Source organism: Chlorocebus sabaeus, chromosome 16 (assembly GCF_047675955.1).
Source record: "Chlorocebus sabaeus isolate Y175 chromosome 16, mChlSab1.0.hap1, whole genome shotgun sequence".
NCBI classification, from domain to species: Eukaryota; Metazoa; Chordata; class Mammalia; order Primates; family Cercopithecidae; genus Chlorocebus; species Chlorocebus sabaeus.
Window position 1 is genome coordinate 26,890,921 of NC_132919.1, and position 20,733 is coordinate 26,911,653.

Genomic DNA, 20,733 nt, shown 5'->3' on the forward strand with positions numbered 1-20,733 from the left:
TCTAGCAAAAGTCTAGCATTGAGTGTGCAGCATGGGCTTTGAACCCCATCTCACCCGGGGCCTGGGAAATCCAGCTCTTAGAGAAGGGAAGGTAGACTCTACCTTGCTTACGGTTCTTGAAATACTGTTTTCTTTAGAAATCTGTGAAATACAGGCTGGGTGCTGTGGCTCACACCTATAATCCCAGCACTTTGAGAGACCAAGGTGGCAGATTGCTTGAGTCCAAGAACCCAAGACCAGCCTGGGCCACATAGGAAGACCTTGTCTCTACAAAAAATGCAAAAAACTAGCTGGTCGTGATGGTGCACACCTGTAGTCTCAGCCACTCAGGAGGCTGAGGTGGGAAGATTGCTTGAGCTTGGGAGGTCATGACTGTAGTGAGGCCATCATTGCACCACTGCACTGAAGCCTAAAAACAGACCCTGTCTCAAAAAAAAAAAAAAAAAAAAAAAAAAAAAAAATTATGAAATGTTTATGGCCAGGGGCGGTGGTTCACACCTGTAATCCCAGCACTTTGGGAGGCCAAGGTGGGTGGATCACCTGAGGTCAGGAGTTCGAGACCAGCCTGACCAACATTGGGAAACCCCATCTGTACTAAAAATACAAAAAATTAGCTGCGTGGCTCACACCTGTAATCCTAGCACTTTGGGAGGCCAAGGCGGGTGGATTGCCTGAGCTCAGAAGTTAGAGGCCAGCCTGGGCAACACGGTGAAACCCTGTCTCTACTAAAATAAAATTTAAAAAAATTAGCTGGACGTGGCAGCATGCATCTGTAATCCCAGTTACTTGGGAGGTTCAGGCAGGAGAATTCCTTGAACCTGGGAGGTGGAGGTTATAGTGAGTCTAGATTGCGCCATTGCACTCCAGCCTGGGCAACTAGAGTGAGACTCCATCTCAAAAAAAAAAAAAAAAAAAAATTAGCTGGGCGTGGTGGCAGGTACCTGTGATCCCAGCTACTCAGGAGGCTGAACTCCGGAGGCAAACGTTGAGGTGACCGTAGAACGCGCCATTGCACTCCAGCCTGAGCAACAAGAGCGAGACTCCATCTCAAAAAAAAAAAAAAAGAAAAGAAAGCAATGCTTATTTCATGCCAGAACAACACTGGTATGGCATTTCCAGAACAGTAATGGAAATGTACACTTGATGATCACATGTTTCTGTCCAAAAAGGTATATGTTTTTCTTAAGTGAGACATAAAATCCATCTGTTGTCTTTTCCACTGCAGCTCCGCTCCATCCCAGTCAAGGGGGCTGAAGATGATGAACTAGAAGAAGAAGCTGACTGGATCTACAGGAATGCTTTTGCCACACCAACCATTTCTCTCCAGGTACGCAAAAAAGATCCTTAGGTTTTGACATGAACCAAAAGACACTTCATCAAGATGGGGAGCTAGTCCTCCCGTATTTCATACATCTGTGTGCCTGGTACAGAAAACTGTGTATGTAGTCCCAACAAATGTGTGTATATGAGAAAAATTTTTTAGATTTCATCTGGAAAAGTTATGCTTTGTTATTAAGCAGTCTTGTGTGGTAAGACGAACCAAGTGACATTGTTTTGCTATTTCTTTATTTTCCTACTTTAGGAAAGCTGTGATTACCTAGACCGAGGGCAGCCAGCCAGCAGCTTCAGTCGGAAAGGGCCCAGCACAATTCAGAAGATCAAAGAGGCCCTGGGCTTCATGCGAAATCAGCATTTTGAGGTAACACCTCAAGCTCTGGTGGCCCATTGGTGAGAAATTTAGTTAGGGGATAAGGGAAACGATAGTTAACTAAATGAGATGGGAGCCCCCTTCCCCATCCCCTATCCGTGACTCAAGAAGTGTTAGGACCTGCAGAGACCCTAGTGATCACGAGAACAATGCTACCCTGTCTGCAGCATTATTTTCTCCTATTGAGGAAAGCACTAGGCCCTGGAAGGGCTGTGAAGGAGGCCAAGCTTCTGACTGTTGAATTTCCTGGAGCTGTTTGTCCAGAAAGTCATTATCTACTGACAGAGGGGATCTTAGCAGATCTATTGTCTCTGAGTGACTGCAGTCTCTTTGCCATCCTAGGTGCCTTTTATTGCCTTCTACCGAAAGGAGTATGTGGAGCCTGAGTTGCACATCAATGACCTATGGAGAGTCTGGCAGTGGGATGAAAAGGTAATGTGGATCCGTGGTACCCAAGAGGTATGGGCCAGGGTAGGCACCATTACTACCAGGATACCACAAACCCAAACCTCCCAGGCCTGTCTAGTCCCCCCAACGAGGTTTTCTGGTAAGGAACAGAGCAGCCTTGGGTCTCCATGGCTGAATACGAGCCCTCATTCCTGCCCTACTTCACCTTAGTGGACCCAGCTGCGGATCCGTAAAGAGAACCTAACACGGCTGTTTGAGAAGATGCAGGCTTATCAGTATGAACAGATCTCTGCTGACCCTGACAAACCTCTTGCCGATGGCATCCGGGCTCTGGACACCACTGACATGGAGAGGTAAAACATGCGGTGTTTATTCCATTATGGGAAGCCCTCAGACCAAGGCTGGCCCTGCAGGAGCACTGTTAAACCTTGGAGAATATGTAGCACAGGGCCCCATCCCTTAGAAATCCAACTTGTCACCCAGGCACAGCGGCTCACATCTGTAATCCCAGCACTTTGGGAGGCCGAGGCAGGCAGATCACTTGAGGTCAGGAGTTCGAGACCAGCCTGGCCAGCATGGTGAAACCCCATGTCTACTAAAAATACAAAAAATTATTTGGGAGCAGTGGCGCACGCCTGTAATCCCAATTACTCAGGAGGCTGAAGCAGGAGAATTGTTTGAACCCGGGAGGCAGAGGTCGCCGTGAGCTGAGATCGTGCTACTGTACTCCAGCCTGGGCAACAGAGCAAGACTTTGTCTCAAAAAAAAAAAAAAATTAGAAGCCAGGCATAGGCCGGGCGCGGTGGCTCAAGCCTGTAATCCCAGCACTTTGGGAGGCCGAGATGGGTGGATCATGAGGTCAGGAGATCAAGACCATCCTGGCTAACACGGTGAAACCCCATCTCTACTAAAAATACAAAAAAATTAGCCAGGCGTGGTGGCAGGCGCCTGTAGTCCCAGCTACTCGGGAGGCTGAGGCAGGAGAATGACGTGAACCCAGGAGGCGGAGCTTGCAGTGAGCCGAGATAGTGCCACTGCACTCCAGCCTGGGCGACAGAGCAAGACTCTGCCTCAAAAAAAAAAAAAAAAAAAAAGAAGCCAGGCACAGGCACAGTGGCTTCTGCCTATAGTCCCAGTTACTTGGGAGGCTGAGGCAAGAGGATCACTTCAGCCCAGGAATTATTTTATTTATTTATTTATTTTTTTTGGAGATGGAGTCTCGCTGTGTCGCCCAGGCTGAGTGCAATGGCTTGATCTCAGCCCACTGCAAGCCCCCCCCCCCCCGTTCATGCCATTCTGCTGCCTCAGCCTCCTGAGTAGCTGGGACTACAGGTGCCCACCACCATGCCTAATTTTTTTTTTTTTGTATTTTTAGTAGAGACAGGGTTTCACCATGTTAGCCAGGATGGTCTCGATCTCCCGACCTCGTGATCTGCCCGGCCGATCCTGTCTCTTAAGAAAAAGGGGGCTGGGGCCAGGCCCGGTGGCTCACGCTTGTAATCCCGGCACTTTGGGAGGCCAAGGTGGGCAGGTCACGAAGTTAGGAGTTCAAGACCAGCCTGGCCAACATGGTGAAACCCCATATTTACTGAAAATACAAAAATTAGCTGGGCATGGTGGCGGGCGCCTGTAATCCCAGTTACTCGGGAGTCTGAGGCAGGAGAATTGCTTGAACCTGGGATGCAGAGGTTGCAGGAGCCGAGATCATGCCACTGCACCACAGAGCCTGGGCGACAGAGCTAGACTCCATCTCAAAAAAGAAAGAAAGAGGAGGCCGGGTATGCGTCATGCCTGTAATCCCAACACTTGGGGAGGCTGAGGTGGGCAGATCACCTGAGGTCACGAGTTCAAGACCAGCCTGGCCAACATGGTGAAACCCCGTCTCTACTAAAAATACAAAAAATTAGCTGGGCACCTGTAATCCCAGATAGGAGGCTGAAGCAGGAGAATCGCCTAAACCTGGGAGGCGGAGGTTGTAGTGAGCTGAGATCGCGCCATTGCACTCCAACCTGGGTAACAAGAGCAAAACTGTCTCAAAAAAAGAAAAAAAGAAAACGGGCTGGGCATTGGGGCTCACACCTGTAATCCCAGCACTTTGGGAGGATGAGGTGGGCAGATGACCTGACATCAGGGGTTTGAAACCAGCTTGGCCAACATGGTGAAACCCTGTCTCTACTTAAAATACAAAAATTAGTCGGTGTGGTGGTGCACACCTGTGATCCCAGCTACTCCGGAGGCTGAGGCCGGAGAATCTCTTAAACCCAGGAGGTGGATGTTGCAGTGAGCTGAGATCACGCCATTACACTCCATCCTGGGTGACAAGAGTGAGACTCCATCTCAAAAAAATAAATAAGTAAGATATGGTCTAGGGCTATCATGTGTCTTGGTTTTGTTTTTGTTTTGTTTGTTTGTTTTTTAGACAGTCTTGCTCTGTTGCCCAGGATGGAGTGCAGTGGTATGATCTCAGCTCACTGCAAGCTCCACCTCCCTGGTTCACACCATCTGCCTCAGCCTCCCAAGTAGCCGGGACTACAGGCACCCACCACCACACCCAGCTAATTTTTGTATTTTTAGTAGAGATGGGGTTTCGCCATGTTAGCCAGGATGGTCTCGGTCTCCTGACCTTGTGATCCCTCTGCCTTGGCCTTCTAAAGTGCTGGGATTACAGGCATGAGCCACCGCACCCAGCTATGTATCTTTCTCTGTTGCCTAGGATGGAGAGCAGTGGTGATGGAGAGCAGTGGTGTGGTCACAGTTCACGGCAGCCTCAACCTCCCGGGTTCAAGTGATCATCCTCCCTCCAGTCTGGGCAACAGAGTGAAACTCTGTCTCAAAAAAATAATAACAATAATAATAATAATTGGAAAAAACTGGTTGGGATCCCATTTTAGTTGGGATACTGCCTTTTGGGAAATTGGACCTCTTAGAGCCAAATTGGATTGTATCCTTTCCGCAGTGATGACTGAAACCTTATGTCTCTTCCTTTTCAGGCTCAAGGATGTCCAGTCAATGGATGAGCTGAAAGATGTCTACAACCATTTTCTTCTTTATTATGGCCGAGACATCCCTAAGATGCAGAACGCCGCCAAAGCTAGCCGCAAGAAGCTGAAGCGTGTCAGGGAAGAGGGAGATGAAGAAGGTTAGTGCTGGAAAAGAAAATCCAGGAGACTTGATGGCTGTACATGATGGCTCATGCATGTAATCCCAGCATTTTGGGATGCCAAGGCAGGTGGATCACCTGAGGTCAGGAGTTCAAGACCAGCCTGGCCAACATGGCAAAACTCCATCTCTACTAAAAATACAAAAGTAGCAGGGCTAGGTGGCACATACCGGTAATCCCAGCTGCTCAGGAGGCTGAGGCATGCCTGAAGCTAGAGGCGGTTGTTGCAGTGAGCTGAGATCACGCCACTGCACACCAGCCTGGGCAACAAACCGAGGCTGTGTCTCAAAAACCCAGGAGACTTGATGGCCCATGGAATCTTGAAGGAGACCCTTGGCTGGGTGCCCTTTAAGGCTTCTCTCCTAATGTGTCAGATCCTTGGGAGTGATTGGAAACTAGAACCCTCAATCTCCCCGTGTTTTCTTCCCAGGTGAAGGGGATGAGGCAGAAGATGAGGAGCAGAGGGGGCCAGAGCTCAAGCAAGCCTCTCGCCGAGACATGTACACCATCTGCCAGAGTGCTGGGCTAGGTAAAAGCTAACTTCTTTGGGATTTAGGCATTCTAGCCTGAGCAAGGGAAGTTACCCAGAAAAAAAGACTGGTTGGTAGAAAAAAAAAGGCTATCTGGGTCAATCACCAATCCAATCCTGAACTAGCCTGTTATCGTGTCTTCAAAAGCACTTCCTCTCCACACCCATTCCCACCCCACAGTGACAGTTCAGCCTCTCTCTAATTTCCTGAGGTAATGGGAAATTCATGATTAGAGGGAGAGAGTCCAGTCTGTCTGTTTCTTCTGCCTTATAACAGCCCATCAAGTGTTTAAAATCAGTTTTTTCATTGTTCTTTGACCACCTGGTCCTGCTCATTCCTGGCCTCTTTAAATTCTAGTGCCCTAGCTGGGCACAGTGACTCAAGCATGTAATCCCAGCACTTCAAAGGTTAGGATGGGAGTATCGCTTGAGCCCAGGAGTTGGAGGCCAGCCTGGTCAACATAGCAAGACTCTACAAAAAATACAGAAAAAATTAGCCAGGAGTGGTGTGACACACCTGTAGTCCCAGGTACTCGGGAAAGCTGAAGTGGGAGGATCACCTGAGGCCAGGAGGTCAAGGCTTCAATGAGCCATGATCACACCACTGCACTTTAGTCTGGGCAACAGAGCGAGACCGTCTCAGGAAAATAACAAAGGCTAGTTCCCAGAATTCCAACTCCAGATTCTGAAAGCCAAGAGGTTTATCAGCCCATCTGCTGCCTTACCCTTCACTCTTCTGTTTGCTTTAGATGGCCTGGCCAAAAAGTTTGGGCTTACTCCCGAGCAGTTTGGGGAGAACCTGCGGGACAGCTACCAGCGGCATGAGACAGAGCAGTTTCCCGCAGAGCCCTTGGAGCTGGCCAAGGATTACGTTTGCAGGTAGGCGTGCAGCAGGTGACTGACAGGAGGAGGGTCCTGAGGGCCACAACAGCCTGGTCCTGTAGCTGCACCATTTTCCCCACAGCCAGTTCCCTACTCCAGAAGCTGTGCTAGAAGGCGCCCGCTACATGGTAGCCCTGCAGATTGCCCGTGAGCCCCTTGTCCGGCAGGTGCTGAGGCAAACCTTTCAAGAGAGAGCCAAGCTAAATATAACCCCCACCAAGAAAGGTAGAAAGGTGAGCTGGGTGAAGGGCTTTGATCCAAGATGTGCCCCAGCTCTTTCTTTGGCCTGAGTTTCTTGCCTTCCACTTCACTGAGCTGTGTGCCTGAAAGCAGAAAGGCAGTCTTTTCTCCTGGGGCCTGGCCCAGCCCATCCACAGGCTCATGATTCTCCCTTCATGTGTGTAGGATGTGGATGAGGCCCACTATGCCTATTCCTTCAAGTACTTAAAGAACAAGCCTGTTAAGGAACTGAGAGATGACCAGTTCCTCAAGATATGCCTGGCTGAAGACGAGGGACTCCTCACCACTGACATCAGCATAGATATGAAGGGAGTGGAAGGGTAAGCAGAACCCTGGCCTGGAGGCTCTCTGGGGAAGGCCTGGTGAGGAGTCTGATGGAGGGAAGGGCCCCTCAGGAGTGGGGAACCACAATTTCATAGTTGAGCAAGCTGTTGTCTCTGGCTTGCTTAGAATGTTTGTGGACATTGGGTGTCCCTTTTCTCCATTCCTGACACCATAGCTTTGTGTCTTTCCTCAGCTATGGCAATGACCAGACATATTTTGAAGAGATAAAACAGTTTTACTACCGAGATGAGTTCAGCCACCAGGTACAGGAGTGGAACCGGCAGCGCACCATGGCCATCGAACGGGCTTTACAGCAGTTCCTTTATGTGCAGATGGCCAAAGAACTCAAGAACAAGCTGCTGGCTGAAGCCAAGGAATATGTCATAAAGGTGAGGGCAGAGATTCATGATTTTTTTTGTGTTTTTTTTGAGACAATCTTGCTCTGTTGCCCAGGCTGGAGTGCAGTAGCGTGATCTTGGCTCACTACAACCTCCGCCTCCTAGGTTGATTCCATTCTCCTGCCTCAGCCTCCCAAGTAGCTGGTACTACAGGCGCCCGCCACCAAGCCTGGCTAATTTGTTATATTTTTAGTATAAAATAACATGGTTTCACTGTGTTAGCCAGGATAGTCTCACTCTTCTGACCTCGTGATCTGCCAGCCTTGGCCTCCCAAAGTGCTGGGATTACACCATCCTGGCTAATGTGGTGAAACCCCCGTCTCTACTAAAAATACAAAAAAATTAGTCGGGCGTGGTGGCGGGCATCTGTAGTCCCAGCTGCTCTGGAGGCTGAGGCAGGAGAATGGCGTGAACCTGGGAGGCGGAGCTTGCAGTGAGCAGAGATCGCACCACTGCACTCCAGCCTGGGCAACAGAGCAAGACTCTGTCTCAAAAAAAAAAAAAAAAAAAGCACACACCCTCGCATGTGTGTATGAGTGTGTTTCCGTAGCACACTTGGTGAGCCTGATGACCATAATGTCATAGTGTATGTAATATCCGTTGTGTCTCTTCCCCCAGGCCTGTAGTCGAAAGCTCTACAATTGGTTGAGAGTGGCGCCCTACCGACCAGATCAGCAGGTGGAAGAAGATGACGACTTTATGGACGAGAACCAAGGGAAAGGCATTCGAGTCCTTGGCATTGCTTTCTCCTCTGCCAGGTAACAGCCTGTTTTTGCCTCCCCAGCACCATCTCTTATCTGTCTTCCTAAATTTCATTTTTCTCTCATTTATAACTTCATATTGCTGATTATTGCACTCTTGTTTTTCTGTCCGTCTGGCAGAGATCACCCTGTGTTCTGTGCTCTGGTCAATGGTGAAGGAGAAGTGACAGACTTCCTTCGACTGCCCCATTTTACCAAACGGCGAACTGCGTGGAGAGAGGAAGAGCGGGAAAAGAAGGCAAGTGGCTAGGACGAGGTTACTAAGTGTACATCTGGAGTATGTCTTATGATTCAGTGGGAATAAGTGTTTATGGTCTAAGCAAAATCCTATGCAAGACTGATTCTCTGATCTGGTCACTGACTTGTCCCCTGGGATGCCTCACTTCCATGAGCAGTAGATGGCACTCAAGTTATCTGGTACAGAATTTGCTTCTGGCTTGAGGCCAATTCCTAGGCCTTGTGTGCTTCTGGAGTTGCTTTAACTGCCTCTGTTCTTACCAGCATCTGGGTCAGGCTGTTCCAGCAGCTGAAAGCCACTGAGGCGTGAAGCCAGCCTTTTCCCTGCTTTAGCCTTTCAGGGTCTCTTTTTCCAAGGAAAGACGACTTTCAATTCATTTGGTTGGTATATTTCTGAATTTTGTTTATCCTAATGGTATCTGTGGTATCTTTCAGTTTTGTTGACAGAGCCCCGTTCTTGAAAGAAAAACTTCTTAAGAAACAACTATTTTTTAAATTGTATTATTATTGTTGTTATTGAAACAGAGTCTTGCTTTGTCGCCAGGCTGGAGTGCAGTGGCAAGAACTCACCTCACTGCAACTTCTGCTTCCCAGGCTCAAGTGATCCTCCTGCCTCAGCCTCCCAAGTAGCTGGGACCACCAGAGGCGTGCACCACCATGCCTGGCTAATTTTTGTATTTTTTGTAGAGACAAGGTTTCACCATATTGCCTAGGCAGGTGTCAAACTCCTAGACTCAAGCGATCCATCTGCCTCAGCCTCCCAAAGTGCAGTTGTGAGCCACTGCAGCCAGCCCTTAAAATCTTGAAATGGAGATCAGAATATCTAATAGTCCTAACTACTCACATTTTAGCAAAAGTCACATCACAAATGAAACAGCCACAGAAGGAGGACATGCAGGAGTGTGAGGCACTGGAAAGTAAATCATAAGAAACTGGACATTTTTAGGCTGAAGAAAATCATACTTAACCATGTTGATCTTTGCAGAGGGCCTGCACCCAAAAGAGAGCAGCTACTAGTTCTTTGTTTTGCTTCATCAAAACTAGAACCAGTGGCTAAGTATTAGATTTTGGTCTACAATAAAAAAGAACGGTTTCCTCACTTCATCCTTGCGACCTAGCCAGTGGCAGCTAGTACCACTGGAGTGCAGTTCTAGTCAGTGGAATTATTAAGCAGAGGCAGGGTGGCCAACTTTCAGGAAGAGGTGGGAATGGTTCCTTGGTAGCACCTTGGACCAGATATCTGAAGACTTTTTCAGTTCTTACAAGATCTCTAACATAGGGAGACAGAATTGCCTGAAATCTTCACATCCTCAGAGCCATTCAGCTTCAATTTTCTTTCAATCCAGGCTCAAGACATTGAAACGCTAAAGAAATTTCTCCTGAATAAGAAGCCTCATGTGGTGACAGTTGCAGGAGAGAACAGGTAGGTGGGAATTAGACCACAACTAGTTTAAAGCTATGACCCAATTCATCCCTTATTATTGTATCTGGCTTATCCCTATAACATATGGGGCTTGTGCCTGTGCAGGGAGTGTGCCTGGTGATGTTTTACCTCATTGTCTTCAAAGCCCTTTCCTCCCTGCCCCAACGGCAGTCATGAGACTGTCCATCCCTAAGAAAATGTATTCATTGACCAACACTCATCCCACCAGGGACGCCCAGATGTTGATTGAAGATGTGAAACGCATTGTACATGAGTTGGATCAGGGCCAGCAGCTGTCATCTATTGGTGTAGAGCTGGTTGACAATGAGTTGGCCATTCTCTATATGAACAGCAAGAAGTCAGAGGTAATGCTGGAGCCCCACCCTTAGGGCCTGCCCAGGCAAGTGCTATTAATCCCAAAGAGATTAAATAGGGAGACAAAGGTTATCAGGGCACAGGATTATACCTGTGTACTTATCCATGCAGAAGTTCTCCGTTTTGCAGTTACGGTTCAGATTGGGAGTCCCAGAAATTAAATTGGTCCCAGGAAAAAAGATCCCAGAGAAGCAGAGAAAATGATTTAAACAAGGATGGTTTGGATTTCGTCTTGATGTTGGAGCTGAGGGTATTTTAAGGCCCTGCTGACCCTCATTTGACTCTAGGCAGAATTCCGGGATTACCCTCCAGTGCTGAGACAGGCCGTCTCCCTGGCCCGGCGCATCCAGGACCCTCTGATTGAATTTGCCCAGGTGTGCAGTTCCGATGAAGACATCCTGTGTCTCAAGTTTCACCCCTTGCAGGTGAGTAGGATTTGACAGGCAGACTCGGGTGGAGGGAAAGGCAGAGTAACCTTACTCCTGCCTGCTTAATGTCAACAGGAGCATGTGGTGAAAGAGGAGCTGCTCAACGCCTTGTACTGTGAATTTATCAACCGAGTTAATGAGGTCGGGGTCGATGTCAACCGTGCCATTGCCCACCCTTACAGCCAGGCCTTGATCCAGTATGTTTGTGGCCTGGGACCTCGGAAAGGGACCCACCTCCTGAAGGTAGGATTGGAGTGAATTCAGAAATTTTAAAACTTGCAATTTCATTGAATATGAATATATACTTTGTCAGTATAATTTAATAGCTCAGGAAGACCAAGGTTAGTGACTTGTCCAAAATCACTCAGCTAGTGAGAGTCAGAGTCTGACTTCAGACCCAGTTGGCCAAAGCTGTGCCCTTCACTGCTGCTTGCACCACCACGCCCGTCTAATTTTTTGTATTTTTAGTAGAGATGGGGTTTCACCATGTTGACCAGGCTGGTCTCGAACACCTGACCTCAAGTGATCCACTTGCCTCAGCCTCCCAAAGTGTTGGGATTACAGGCATGAGCCGCTGCGCCCAGCCAACTAGTGTTAACTTGTAACTTATAAGCCGTACATTAGGTCTTTGGTGTAGGTATAACATCATTTATTATTTTCCCATTTAAAGCAAAACTTTTGTTTGTTTTTTAATTTTGAGTAGTCGATAGCATGCTGTAGTGCTCAACTAGATACTGGGTGGGGACAGAATTTTTGTTACGAGGGTTTAATAGAGACTGGAACAGTCTGGGGAGGTGGGGCCTGGTTACTGCCCTGGCTCAGTCCAGCTCTCTCCCCCAGATCCTGAAGCAGAACAACACCCGGCTCGAGAGCCGGACGCAGCTGGTCACCATGTGCCACATGGGTCCCAAAGTCTTCATGAATTGCGCTGGCTTCCTCAAGATCGACACGGCCTCCCTGGGGGACAGGTGATGCCCTCTGCCTGGATGGGGCAGGAGGAATTCCCTTGTGGGCTTTGTTTTCGGGTTTCAGGGGTTAGGGCTATCAAAGGGCCACAAGCCATTTAATTTAGGAAATGTTTTAAAGAAAAGGTAAGGAACTTTATTCAGTCAAGAGCCCCTGACCTATGGAAAAGATCGGTTCAATTATGTGAAACATTTTTCATGTGAGAGAAACATAAAAAGGACCAGCTTAGCTTATAAATTAAGCATGGAAAACACAAGATTTTGTTCAGTGAACACAAACTTGCTTTTTTTTTTATTATGGTTTGTTGTGGCCAGATAAGGGTGGGAATAGCAGGGGCAATGAAAAAGGAGTTTGGGGGTATGAAGAGATAAGGAAGGGGGAGAGAGATTTGGTATGTTTTGAGATGATGTTATTAAGAGAAAGTTCTATTCACTTGGACTTTGGACTTCACTATTGACCTCTTCCTCTCCAGAAGTTATCAACTCAGTCTTTGGAGGATCTTTTCCACGGGCACATAGCTCCTCATTCAGTAATGGAAATCAGTGGGGAAATAGGCTTCAAGTTCTAAAACTTCATTTTCCACTCAGCTTTGCTGTAACACTCCACGAATAACATAGGTCCATGTGAGTGCACGGGCAAGACCAGCCTGGGAAGGCTTTATGGGGGAAAATAGCTATCAGCAAATTTTCGAAGGTTTTTTTTCCCCTTTCTTGATTTATCTTATTATAAGACTCATATAACTTCATCATATAAAATTCAACATGTAGAAATATTATGCAGAAAGTGGAAGTCCCCCATAATCCCACCCCCCAGAGATAACTACCATAACAATTTTATGTATACTACAGTTTTTCTAAATTTTATTTTTGCTATGCATTTACTAACTACCCATTTACTACAAAAATGGGATCATATGGTTCATAGTGTTTTTGCAGTGCATTTTTCACGTATCAATATATTGTGGCCATCTTTCCATGTCAGCACACATAGATCTACCTCATTCTTGTTAATGGCTGTATAGTATTCCATTGTATGGAGGTGCCCTAATTTATTTAACCAGTTCCCCATTGGTGGACATTTGGGTTGTTACTAGAAGCTTCTCGTTCTATATCCTATTCCTTTTCTGCCTTTCCTCCAGCACTGACTCATATATTGAAGTCCTTGATGGTTCCCGCGTCCACCCTGAGACTTATGAGTGGGCTAGGAAGATGGCAGTGGATGCCCTGGAATACGATGAATCAGCTGAGGATGCCAATCCTGCAGGAGCCCTCGAAGAAATATTGGAAAACCCAGAGCGACTCAAAGACCTGGACCTTGATGCCTTTGCAGAAGAGCTGGAGAGGCAGGTAAGGGACAGCATGGAAGGCCCGGCAGGAAAACCCATCCCAAGTGGCCAGGTTAGTAGGAGACTTGGGTAGTGAGTGTGCAGAGAAAGCTTGATACTGTTAGTATGGCAGACTTGACCCTCTCATCTCCCTGCCCTGCTCTACCGGATTCCTCAAGGAAGTTTTTGTTCTGCTTGTTAAGGAGCTAGGGGAGTCTGAGATTGCCTAATTACATAATTACAAGGAGCAGGAGGAGCAGGAGGGAGTTGGGAGGATGTCAGTACTACAGTTTCCGTCTAGGCCCCCTTTCCTCCTTTCTAACAGCACAGCTTTGCGTATATCTGTGGACTCATTGGGGTTCCGTGGAGTATTTTGATTACAGGACAGTGTTTCATGGCTAAGTTTGAAAACCACCTTTAGTAAATGTTGATGGAAAGAAGAGAAGAAGCCCTGACAGAAACGTACTCCCATCTGGAGAGGCCCGCCCCTTCCACGGGACTCCCTGAGGCTCAGGTTGGGGGGCAGCTGCAAGGCTCTTCTTGATGGGCTTCTTCCCCAGGGCTATGGTGACAAACACATCACACTCTATGACATCCGGGCAGAGTTGAGCTGTCGATACAAGGACCTCCGGACAGCCTACCGCTCTCCCAACACAGAGGAGATCTTCAATATGTTAACCAAAGAAACACCAGAGACCTTCTACATTGGTAAATTCTGGGGTCGTTTTTTTATTGGGAGCAGGGGGTGTGTTTACCATGTACATTCAAACCAAGCAGCAGTTCCAGCAGATTAAGGCAGGTTTGTGTTGTACATGGGGAAGACCAGGAGAGCATTTTAAAAGACTGAAGAGTCCTGGACTGGAAATCAAAACTGAATTTAAGGTCAGATGTGCTTCCAATGTGCTGTGGAATCTTCATGCAGTTAGTCTTCTTATAGCTTTATTTTCTCTATCATCAAATCAGGGGAACGGCCAGGCACAGTGGCTCATGCCTGTAATCCCAGCACTTTGGGAGGCCAAGGCAGGCAGACTGCTTGAGGCCAGGAGTTCGAGACCAGCCTGGGCAACATGGTGAAACCCCCATCTCTACTAAAAATACAAAAATTAGCTGGGCGTGGTGGTGGGCACCTGTAATCCCAGCTACTCTGGAGGCTGAGGCAGGAGGATTCCTTGAACCTGGGAGGCAGAGGTTACAGTGAGCCGAGATGGCGCTACTGTACTCCAGCTTGGGCAACAGAGCAAGACTTCGTCTCAAAAAAATAAATAAAGCTCAGGAAGAGTTCCCTCTTCAAGGATGGGAAGGAAGTCAGATATTCCGTCACTTAAAGGCTGGTGGAAATAAGTTCTTTCCACATTCTCTGAGCCTGCTCCCCATCCTCTTTCCTTCTTGCAGGAAAGCTCATCATCTGCAATGTCACTGGCATCGCCCACAGGCGTCCCCAGGGTGAGAGCTATGACCAGGCGATCCGCAATGATGAGACAGGGCTGTGGCAGTGCCCCTTCTGTCAGCAGGACAATTTCCCTGAACTAAGCGAGGTGTGTGTTGCAGCGTTATCTTGCTCAGTGGATTTTCTTGGTTGAATGATCTCGGTGCCTAAAGGGAATCAGAGATGAGGGCGTTCTAGATCATGCTCTTACCAAACAAGTACACAAGGAAGGAAGACAGATAGGAAACATACAGGTTTAGCATGAAGTCCCTTCTGAGAAGGCTGACATAGCTGGGTACCGTGGCTCACGCCTATAATCCTAGCACTTTGAGGGGCTAAGGTGGGCGGTTCATCTGAGGTCAGGGGTTCGAGACCAGCCTGGCCAAGATGGTGAAACCCCGTCTCTACTAAAAATACAAAAGTTAGCCAGTTGTGGTGGCACATGCCTGTAATCTCAGCTACTCAGGAGGCTGAGACAGGAGAATCACTTGAACCGAAGAGGTGGAGGTTGCAGTGAGCCAAGATCATACCACTGTACTGCAGCCTAGGCGACAGAATGAGACTTCGTCTCAGAAAAGGGAAAAAAAAAAGGCAAACTTATTACAGTCACTGGGTCAAAACAAAATGGCAGCCAGGCATGGTGGCATGTACATACAGTGGTTCACGCCTGTGCCAGCTACATCGGAGGCTGACTTGGGAGGATTACTTGAGCCCAGGATTTCGAGGCCAGCCTGGGCAACGTAGCAAGACCCCATCTCCTTTTTTTAAAAAGGAAAGGGCAGCTGGGCGTGGTGGCTCATGCCTGTAATCCCAGCATTTTGGGAGGCTGAGGCAGGCAGATCACGAGGTCAGGAGATCGAGACCATCCTGGCTAACACGGTGAAACCCCTTCTCTATTAAAAAATGCAAAAAGTTAGCCGGGCGTGGTGGCGGGTGCCTGTAGTCCCAGCTACTCAGGAGGCTGAGGCAGGAGAATGGTGTTAACCTGGGAATCGGAGCTTGCAGTGAGCCAAGATTGTGCCACTGCACTCCAACCTGGGCAACAGGCAAGACTCTGTCTCAAAAAAAAAAAAAGAATTACCCAGACTTGGGGGCATGCGCTTATAGTTCCAGCTACTCGAGAGGCCGAGGTGGAAGGATCACTTGAGCCTGGGAGATTGAGGCTGCAGTGAACCCTGATTGCACCACTGCACTTCAGCCTAGGCAGAATGATCCTGTCTCAAGAAAAATAAAAAGATGGCTAGGCGTGGTGGCTCACACCTGTAATCCCAGCACTTTCAGAGGCTTAGGTGGGCAGATCACCTGAGGTGAGGAGTTCAAGACCAGCCTGGCCAACATGGTGAAACCCCGTCTCTACTAAAAATATAAAAATCCACCCGGTGTGGTGGTGCACACCTGTAATCCCAGCTGCTCAGGAGGCTGAGGCACGAGAATCGGCTTGAACCCGGGAGGCGGAGGTTACAGTGAGCCAAGATTGCACCGCTGCACTCCAGCCTGGGCAACAGAGCAAGACTCCATCTCAAAGAAAAAGATTCATCTGATGGCCAGTGGTGCCAAGCATCAGCTATGAGACAAGGGATTTTGTAGATGTTCAAATTCTGTCTTGGCAGATGACTAAGTCATCATTGTGTTTTCAGATCATGCTGTAAGGTGTCAGTGGTAAAAGAAATTACAACACCTCTGGGAGCTCTTTTCTGAATAAGCGATCTCTAGAATCTTGATAATCAAGCTCCTCTCCTCATGCCCTCTTTAGGTGTGGAACCACTTTGACAGCGGTTCGTGCCCAGGCCAGGCCATCGGTGTCAAAACACGGCTAGACAATGGTGTCACCGGCTTCATCCCCACTAAATTCCTCAGTGACAAAGTGGTAAAGCGGCCAGAAGAACGAGTGAAGGTAGAGGGCTGACTGTCCTAAGGTCGTAGTGCAATTTTCAGCTGCCCAGATCAGGTTGTCTTTAACTTTGGGCTGTCCCCACCAGAAGTTAGGCTCTGTTCCCAGTGGCTGCTGGTGGGAAGCATTTCAGGGAAGATTTATAACTAGTTGAAAGAAGCTAGGGTGAGAAGCATTTGAATGAGTAGCAGCTTTTGTTCACTGCCTTTGTGAAATTTCAGCAAGTTCCCAGTCCTTTAGGAGAGGGCTCTCTCTTCCTGTGTGGGAAGCTGCAGTTCAGTCCAGAGGGCAGGGCCCAGCATTTCATGCTGTGAAACAGAAAGGCTCTGCCTGTTCTCCCAAGACCAGGCAGCAGTGCTGTAGAGGATGGAAAATAATGCATGGCACAGCCCCTGTGCACAGGGAGCCTCTGGATCCTCTAGGCAGAACCAGATAACAGAAGGAACCTTGAGATGGTGTCTGTGGATGGGGAGGAAATCTCTAGGCTTCCTTACTGTTCTGCTATTTTCCGGCCATATATTATGCACCCACTAGATACCAGCACTGACATCGACATATGTTGTCTCTAATCTCACATGCTGATGGAAATGGAAATACTGTCTTTTTGTCATAGAAATTCAACATTTTTTCAGAATCACCCAGTTAGTGACATAGCTGATACCAGCTCTGCCAAATTCACTGGTTCTGAGTGTTGTGAACGCCTGAGAACTATGACTTAGGAGGGCTGGGAAAAGATAGTTCTAACAAATGAAGCTGGGGAGATTTTTCACAAGGAGGAGAGTGATGCAGAGTGACTGACTTTTGATACTACTTAGAAGGGCTCATGTCAAGGGTAAGCTACAGAAAACAGCTATTATTTTGCTTCCCCTTCAGAAAGGGAAGTCAGGCCAGGCGCAGCAGCTCACACCTGTAATCCCAACACTTCGGGAGGCCAAGGTGGGTGGATCATCACTTGAAGTCAGGAGTTCGAGACTAGCCTGGCCAACATGGTGAAACCTCGTCTCTACAGAAAATAAAAAAATTAGCCGGGCGTGGTTGCATGCGCCTGTAATCCCAGCTACTTGGGAGGCTAAGACAGGAGCACTGCTTGAACCCTGTGTGGAGGTTGCAGTGAGCCAAGATCACGCTACTGCACTCTAGCCTGGGAGACGAGTGAGACTGTCTCAAAAAAAGTGGGGGGCTTGGGGGAGTCAACCTTTGATGGCACTTTGGGAGCAGTAACTAGGCAACTTCATTGGAGAAGAGAAGAGTGCCAGGGACAGGGTAGATCCAGCAGGCTCCAGCTGGTTTTCCTGCCCAGAGTGGAGGCATCAATGCAGGGATTCCACGCCAAACTCCCAGTCTGCCATTCAGCAGCTGGCTGGCTTTGGGCGAGTCACTTTACACCTTACACCTTTCTGCCTGGACTTTGGTTTTCTCGTGTGTGAAATAGGGCATCGGGCTAGATCATCTTTGTCCCTTCCAGCTCAAATGTTCTGTGGATCTAGGTGGGAATGACTGTTCACTGCCGCATCATGAAGATTGACATTGAGAAGTTCAGTGCAGACCTGACCTGCCGCACCTCAGACCTCATGGACAGGAACAATGAGTGGAAGCTGCCCAAGGACACCTACTATGACTTTGATGCTGAAGCTGCAGACCACAAGCAGGAGGAGGACATGAAGCGGAAGCAGCAGCGGACCAGTGAGTGTGCCTCCCACCATCTCTGTGCACCCTGAATCTTGCCAGTTCTCCCAGTGCGAGATTCAGGCCACAGGATACACATGTGTCAGTCTCAAGTGGAAGTAGGTACTCAGCTTTGAGGTGCTGAGGCCTGGAGATGTCATGAAAGAGTCATAGGTAGGGCTGGAACCCAGAGTCTTTTGGGTCGCATTTGCCTTGTGACTCTTAAGGCCTCATTCTTTCAGTGTCCTAGGAGCCCAGGTTAATGTGTCCTTCATATCAGCTAATCCAGGCCCAGAGAAGGTGAAGGAGTCTCACAATCCAGTAGTGGGTCAGAAATTAAGCCCAAACAGGGTGGCTCATGGCTGTAGCCCTGCACTTTGGGAGGCCAAGGCAGGAGGAGCACTTGAGCCCAGGAGTTTAAGACCAGCATGGGTAACTTAGTAAGAGCCCATCTCTACAAAAATATTTTTAAAATTAGCCAGGAGGCCGGGCATGGTGGCTCAAGCCTGTAATCCCAGCACTTTGAGAGGCTGAGACGGGCAGATCACGAGGTCAGGAGATCGAGACTATCCTGGCTAACGTGGTGAAACCCCGTCTCCACTAAAAAATACAAAAAAAAAAAACCTAGCCAGGTGAGGTGGCAGGCGCCTGTAGTCCCAGCCACTCAGGAGGCTGAGGCAGAAGAATGGCATAAACCCGGGAGGCAGAGCTTGCAGTGAGCCGAGGTCCAGCCACTGCACTCCAGCCTGGGCGACAGAGCGAGACTCTGTCTCAAAAAAAAAAAAAAAATTAGCCAGGAGCCGGGTGCAGTGGCTCATGCCTATAATCCCAGCACTTTGGAGGCTGAGACAGGCAGATCACCTGAGGTCAGGAGTTCAAGACCAACCTGGCCAAAATGGTGAAACCCTGTCTCTACCAAAAATATAAAAACTAGCCAGGTGTGGTGGTGGGCGCCTGTAATCACAGCTACTGAGGCAGGAGAATTGCTTGAACTCAGGAGGGAGAAGTTGCAGTGAGCTGAAATTGCACCACTGCACTACAACGTGGGTGACAGAGTGAGACTCTCTCCCAAAAAAAAAAAAAAAAAAGGCCAGGCGTGGTAGTTCACACCTGTAACCCCAGCACTTTGGGAGGCTGAGGCAGGTGGGTCACTTGAGGTCAGGAGTTGAAGACAAGCCTGGCCAAAATGGTGAAACCCCGTCTCTACTAAAAATACAAAAACTAGCCAGGCGTGGTGGTGGGCGCCTGTAATCACAGCTACTGAGGCAGGAGAATTGCTTGAACCCAGGTGGGAGAAGTTGCAGTGAGCCGAAATTGCACCACTGCATTACAACATGGGTGACAGAGTGAGACTCTGTCTCAAAAAAAAAAAAAAAAATCAGCCAGCCATGGTGATGTGCACCAGTGTTCCCAGCTATTTTAGAGGCTGAGACAGGAGGATTGCTTGAGCCCAGGAGTTTGAGGCTACATGAGCCATGATTGTGCCACTGGCACTCCAGCCCAGGTGACAGAGCAGCCCAACTCAATAAATAAATAAGAAGTGAAGGCCTGGTTTGTCCTGTTGCTGCCAGCTCCTAGCTGCATCATCCAGTCTGTACTACTTTTCTGCTCTCTTCAGCATACATCAAGAGAGTGATCGCACACCCATCCTTCCATAATATCAATTTCAAGCAAGCAGAAAAGATGATGGAGACCATGGACCAGGGTGATGTGATTATCCGACCAAGCAGCAAGGGCGAGAACCACCTGACAGTGACCTGGAAAGTCAGTGATGGCATCTACCAACACGTGGATGTGCGGGAGGAGGGCAAGGAAAATGCCTTCAGCCTGGGAGCCACTCTGTGGATCAACAGTGAGGTGAGAGCCAGTACCTGCCCGCCTCCCATCCCACTCCTGCTTTCAGAAAGGCACTGTTCAGGGCGCCTTCACTTGACATTAGTAACTCGGGTCATAGATATTTTAGCTGTGCAGAGCAACAAAATGGGAGGTGGTTTGCAGAATGAGTCATTTGATATCAATTTTGTTTATTTTGCCCCCTCATTCCCTGTCCTCCAAACGTTAAAATAGTCTACCTAGAGAGAGCTGGTGGTGGAAGAGAAGAAAATACACATGTGTACGCACACACATATATCAAGTTTCTCTTTTCTGTTTTCAGTGAAGAGAAATCTGGTGAATTTTCCTGTTGTTCCCAAGCACTAGGGGAGAATCAAAGCCAGGATTTAAAGGACTTTATGCCCTGTGAGCTAATATATCTGGACATGACACAGATGGATAAATTGAGGGGACTTTGCTATGGAGTAAGGCTTCAGCAGGACTGAGAAGCCCATCCCCTGCCATGGTTTCTCTTCTGGATGGATTCGATGAAGGACCAAGAGTCTCAGCTCTGGATATGACACATGAGGCCTTTACCTTCTTCCCACAGGAATTTGAAGATTTGGATGAGATTGTTGCTCGCTATGTCCAGCCCATGGCATCCTTCGCCCGGGACCTTCTAAACCACAAGTATTATCAGGACTGCAGCGGTGGGGACCGCAAGGTGAGCCCAGGTCTCTCTGAGGGATGACACTTTCCAGTCACTTAAGGATCTA

General features: G+C 48.4%; 1 protein-coding gene across 1 annotated transcript in view; it reads left to right on the forward strand.

Annotated features, from left to right (window-relative positions):
* SUPT6H (SPT6 homolog, histone chaperone and transcription elongation factor) overlaps nt 1-20,733 on the forward strand; it is a 39,555-nt gene that overhangs the window by 14,375 nt on the left and 4,447 nt on the right. The window contains exons 8-31 of the mRNA XM_037992716.2: nt 1,226-1,327; nt 1,583-1,699; nt 2,051-2,140; nt 2,327-2,469; nt 5,107-5,255; nt 5,707-5,805; nt 6,555-6,684; nt 6,770-6,920; nt 7,093-7,247; nt 7,445-7,640; nt 8,268-8,407; nt 8,531-8,648; nt 9,994-10,070; nt 10,300-10,435; nt 10,733-10,870; nt 10,949-11,116; nt 11,714-11,841; nt 12,978-13,185; nt 13,724-13,871; nt 14,556-14,698; nt 16,343-16,483; nt 17,968-18,163; nt 19,764-20,002; nt 20,568-20,681. Of these exons, the coding sequence (XP_037848644.1) occupies nt 1,226-1,327; nt 1,583-1,699; nt 2,051-2,140; nt 2,327-2,469; nt 5,107-5,255; nt 5,707-5,805; nt 6,555-6,684; nt 6,770-6,920; nt 7,093-7,247; nt 7,445-7,640; nt 8,268-8,407; nt 8,531-8,648; nt 9,994-10,070; nt 10,300-10,435; nt 10,733-10,870; nt 10,949-11,116; nt 11,714-11,841; nt 12,978-13,185; nt 13,724-13,871; nt 14,556-14,698; nt 16,343-16,483; nt 17,968-18,163; nt 19,764-20,002; nt 20,568-20,681 (3,426 nt within the window). The remainder of the gene's footprint in view (nt 1-1,225; nt 1,328-1,582; nt 1,700-2,050; nt 2,141-2,326; nt 2,470-5,106; nt 5,256-5,706; nt 5,806-6,554; nt 6,685-6,769; nt 6,921-7,092; nt 7,248-7,444; nt 7,641-8,267; nt 8,408-8,530; nt 8,649-9,993; nt 10,071-10,299; nt 10,436-10,732; nt 10,871-10,948; nt 11,117-11,713; nt 11,842-12,977; nt 13,186-13,723; nt 13,872-14,555; nt 14,699-16,342; nt 16,484-17,967; nt 18,164-19,763; nt 20,003-20,567; nt 20,682-20,733) is intronic.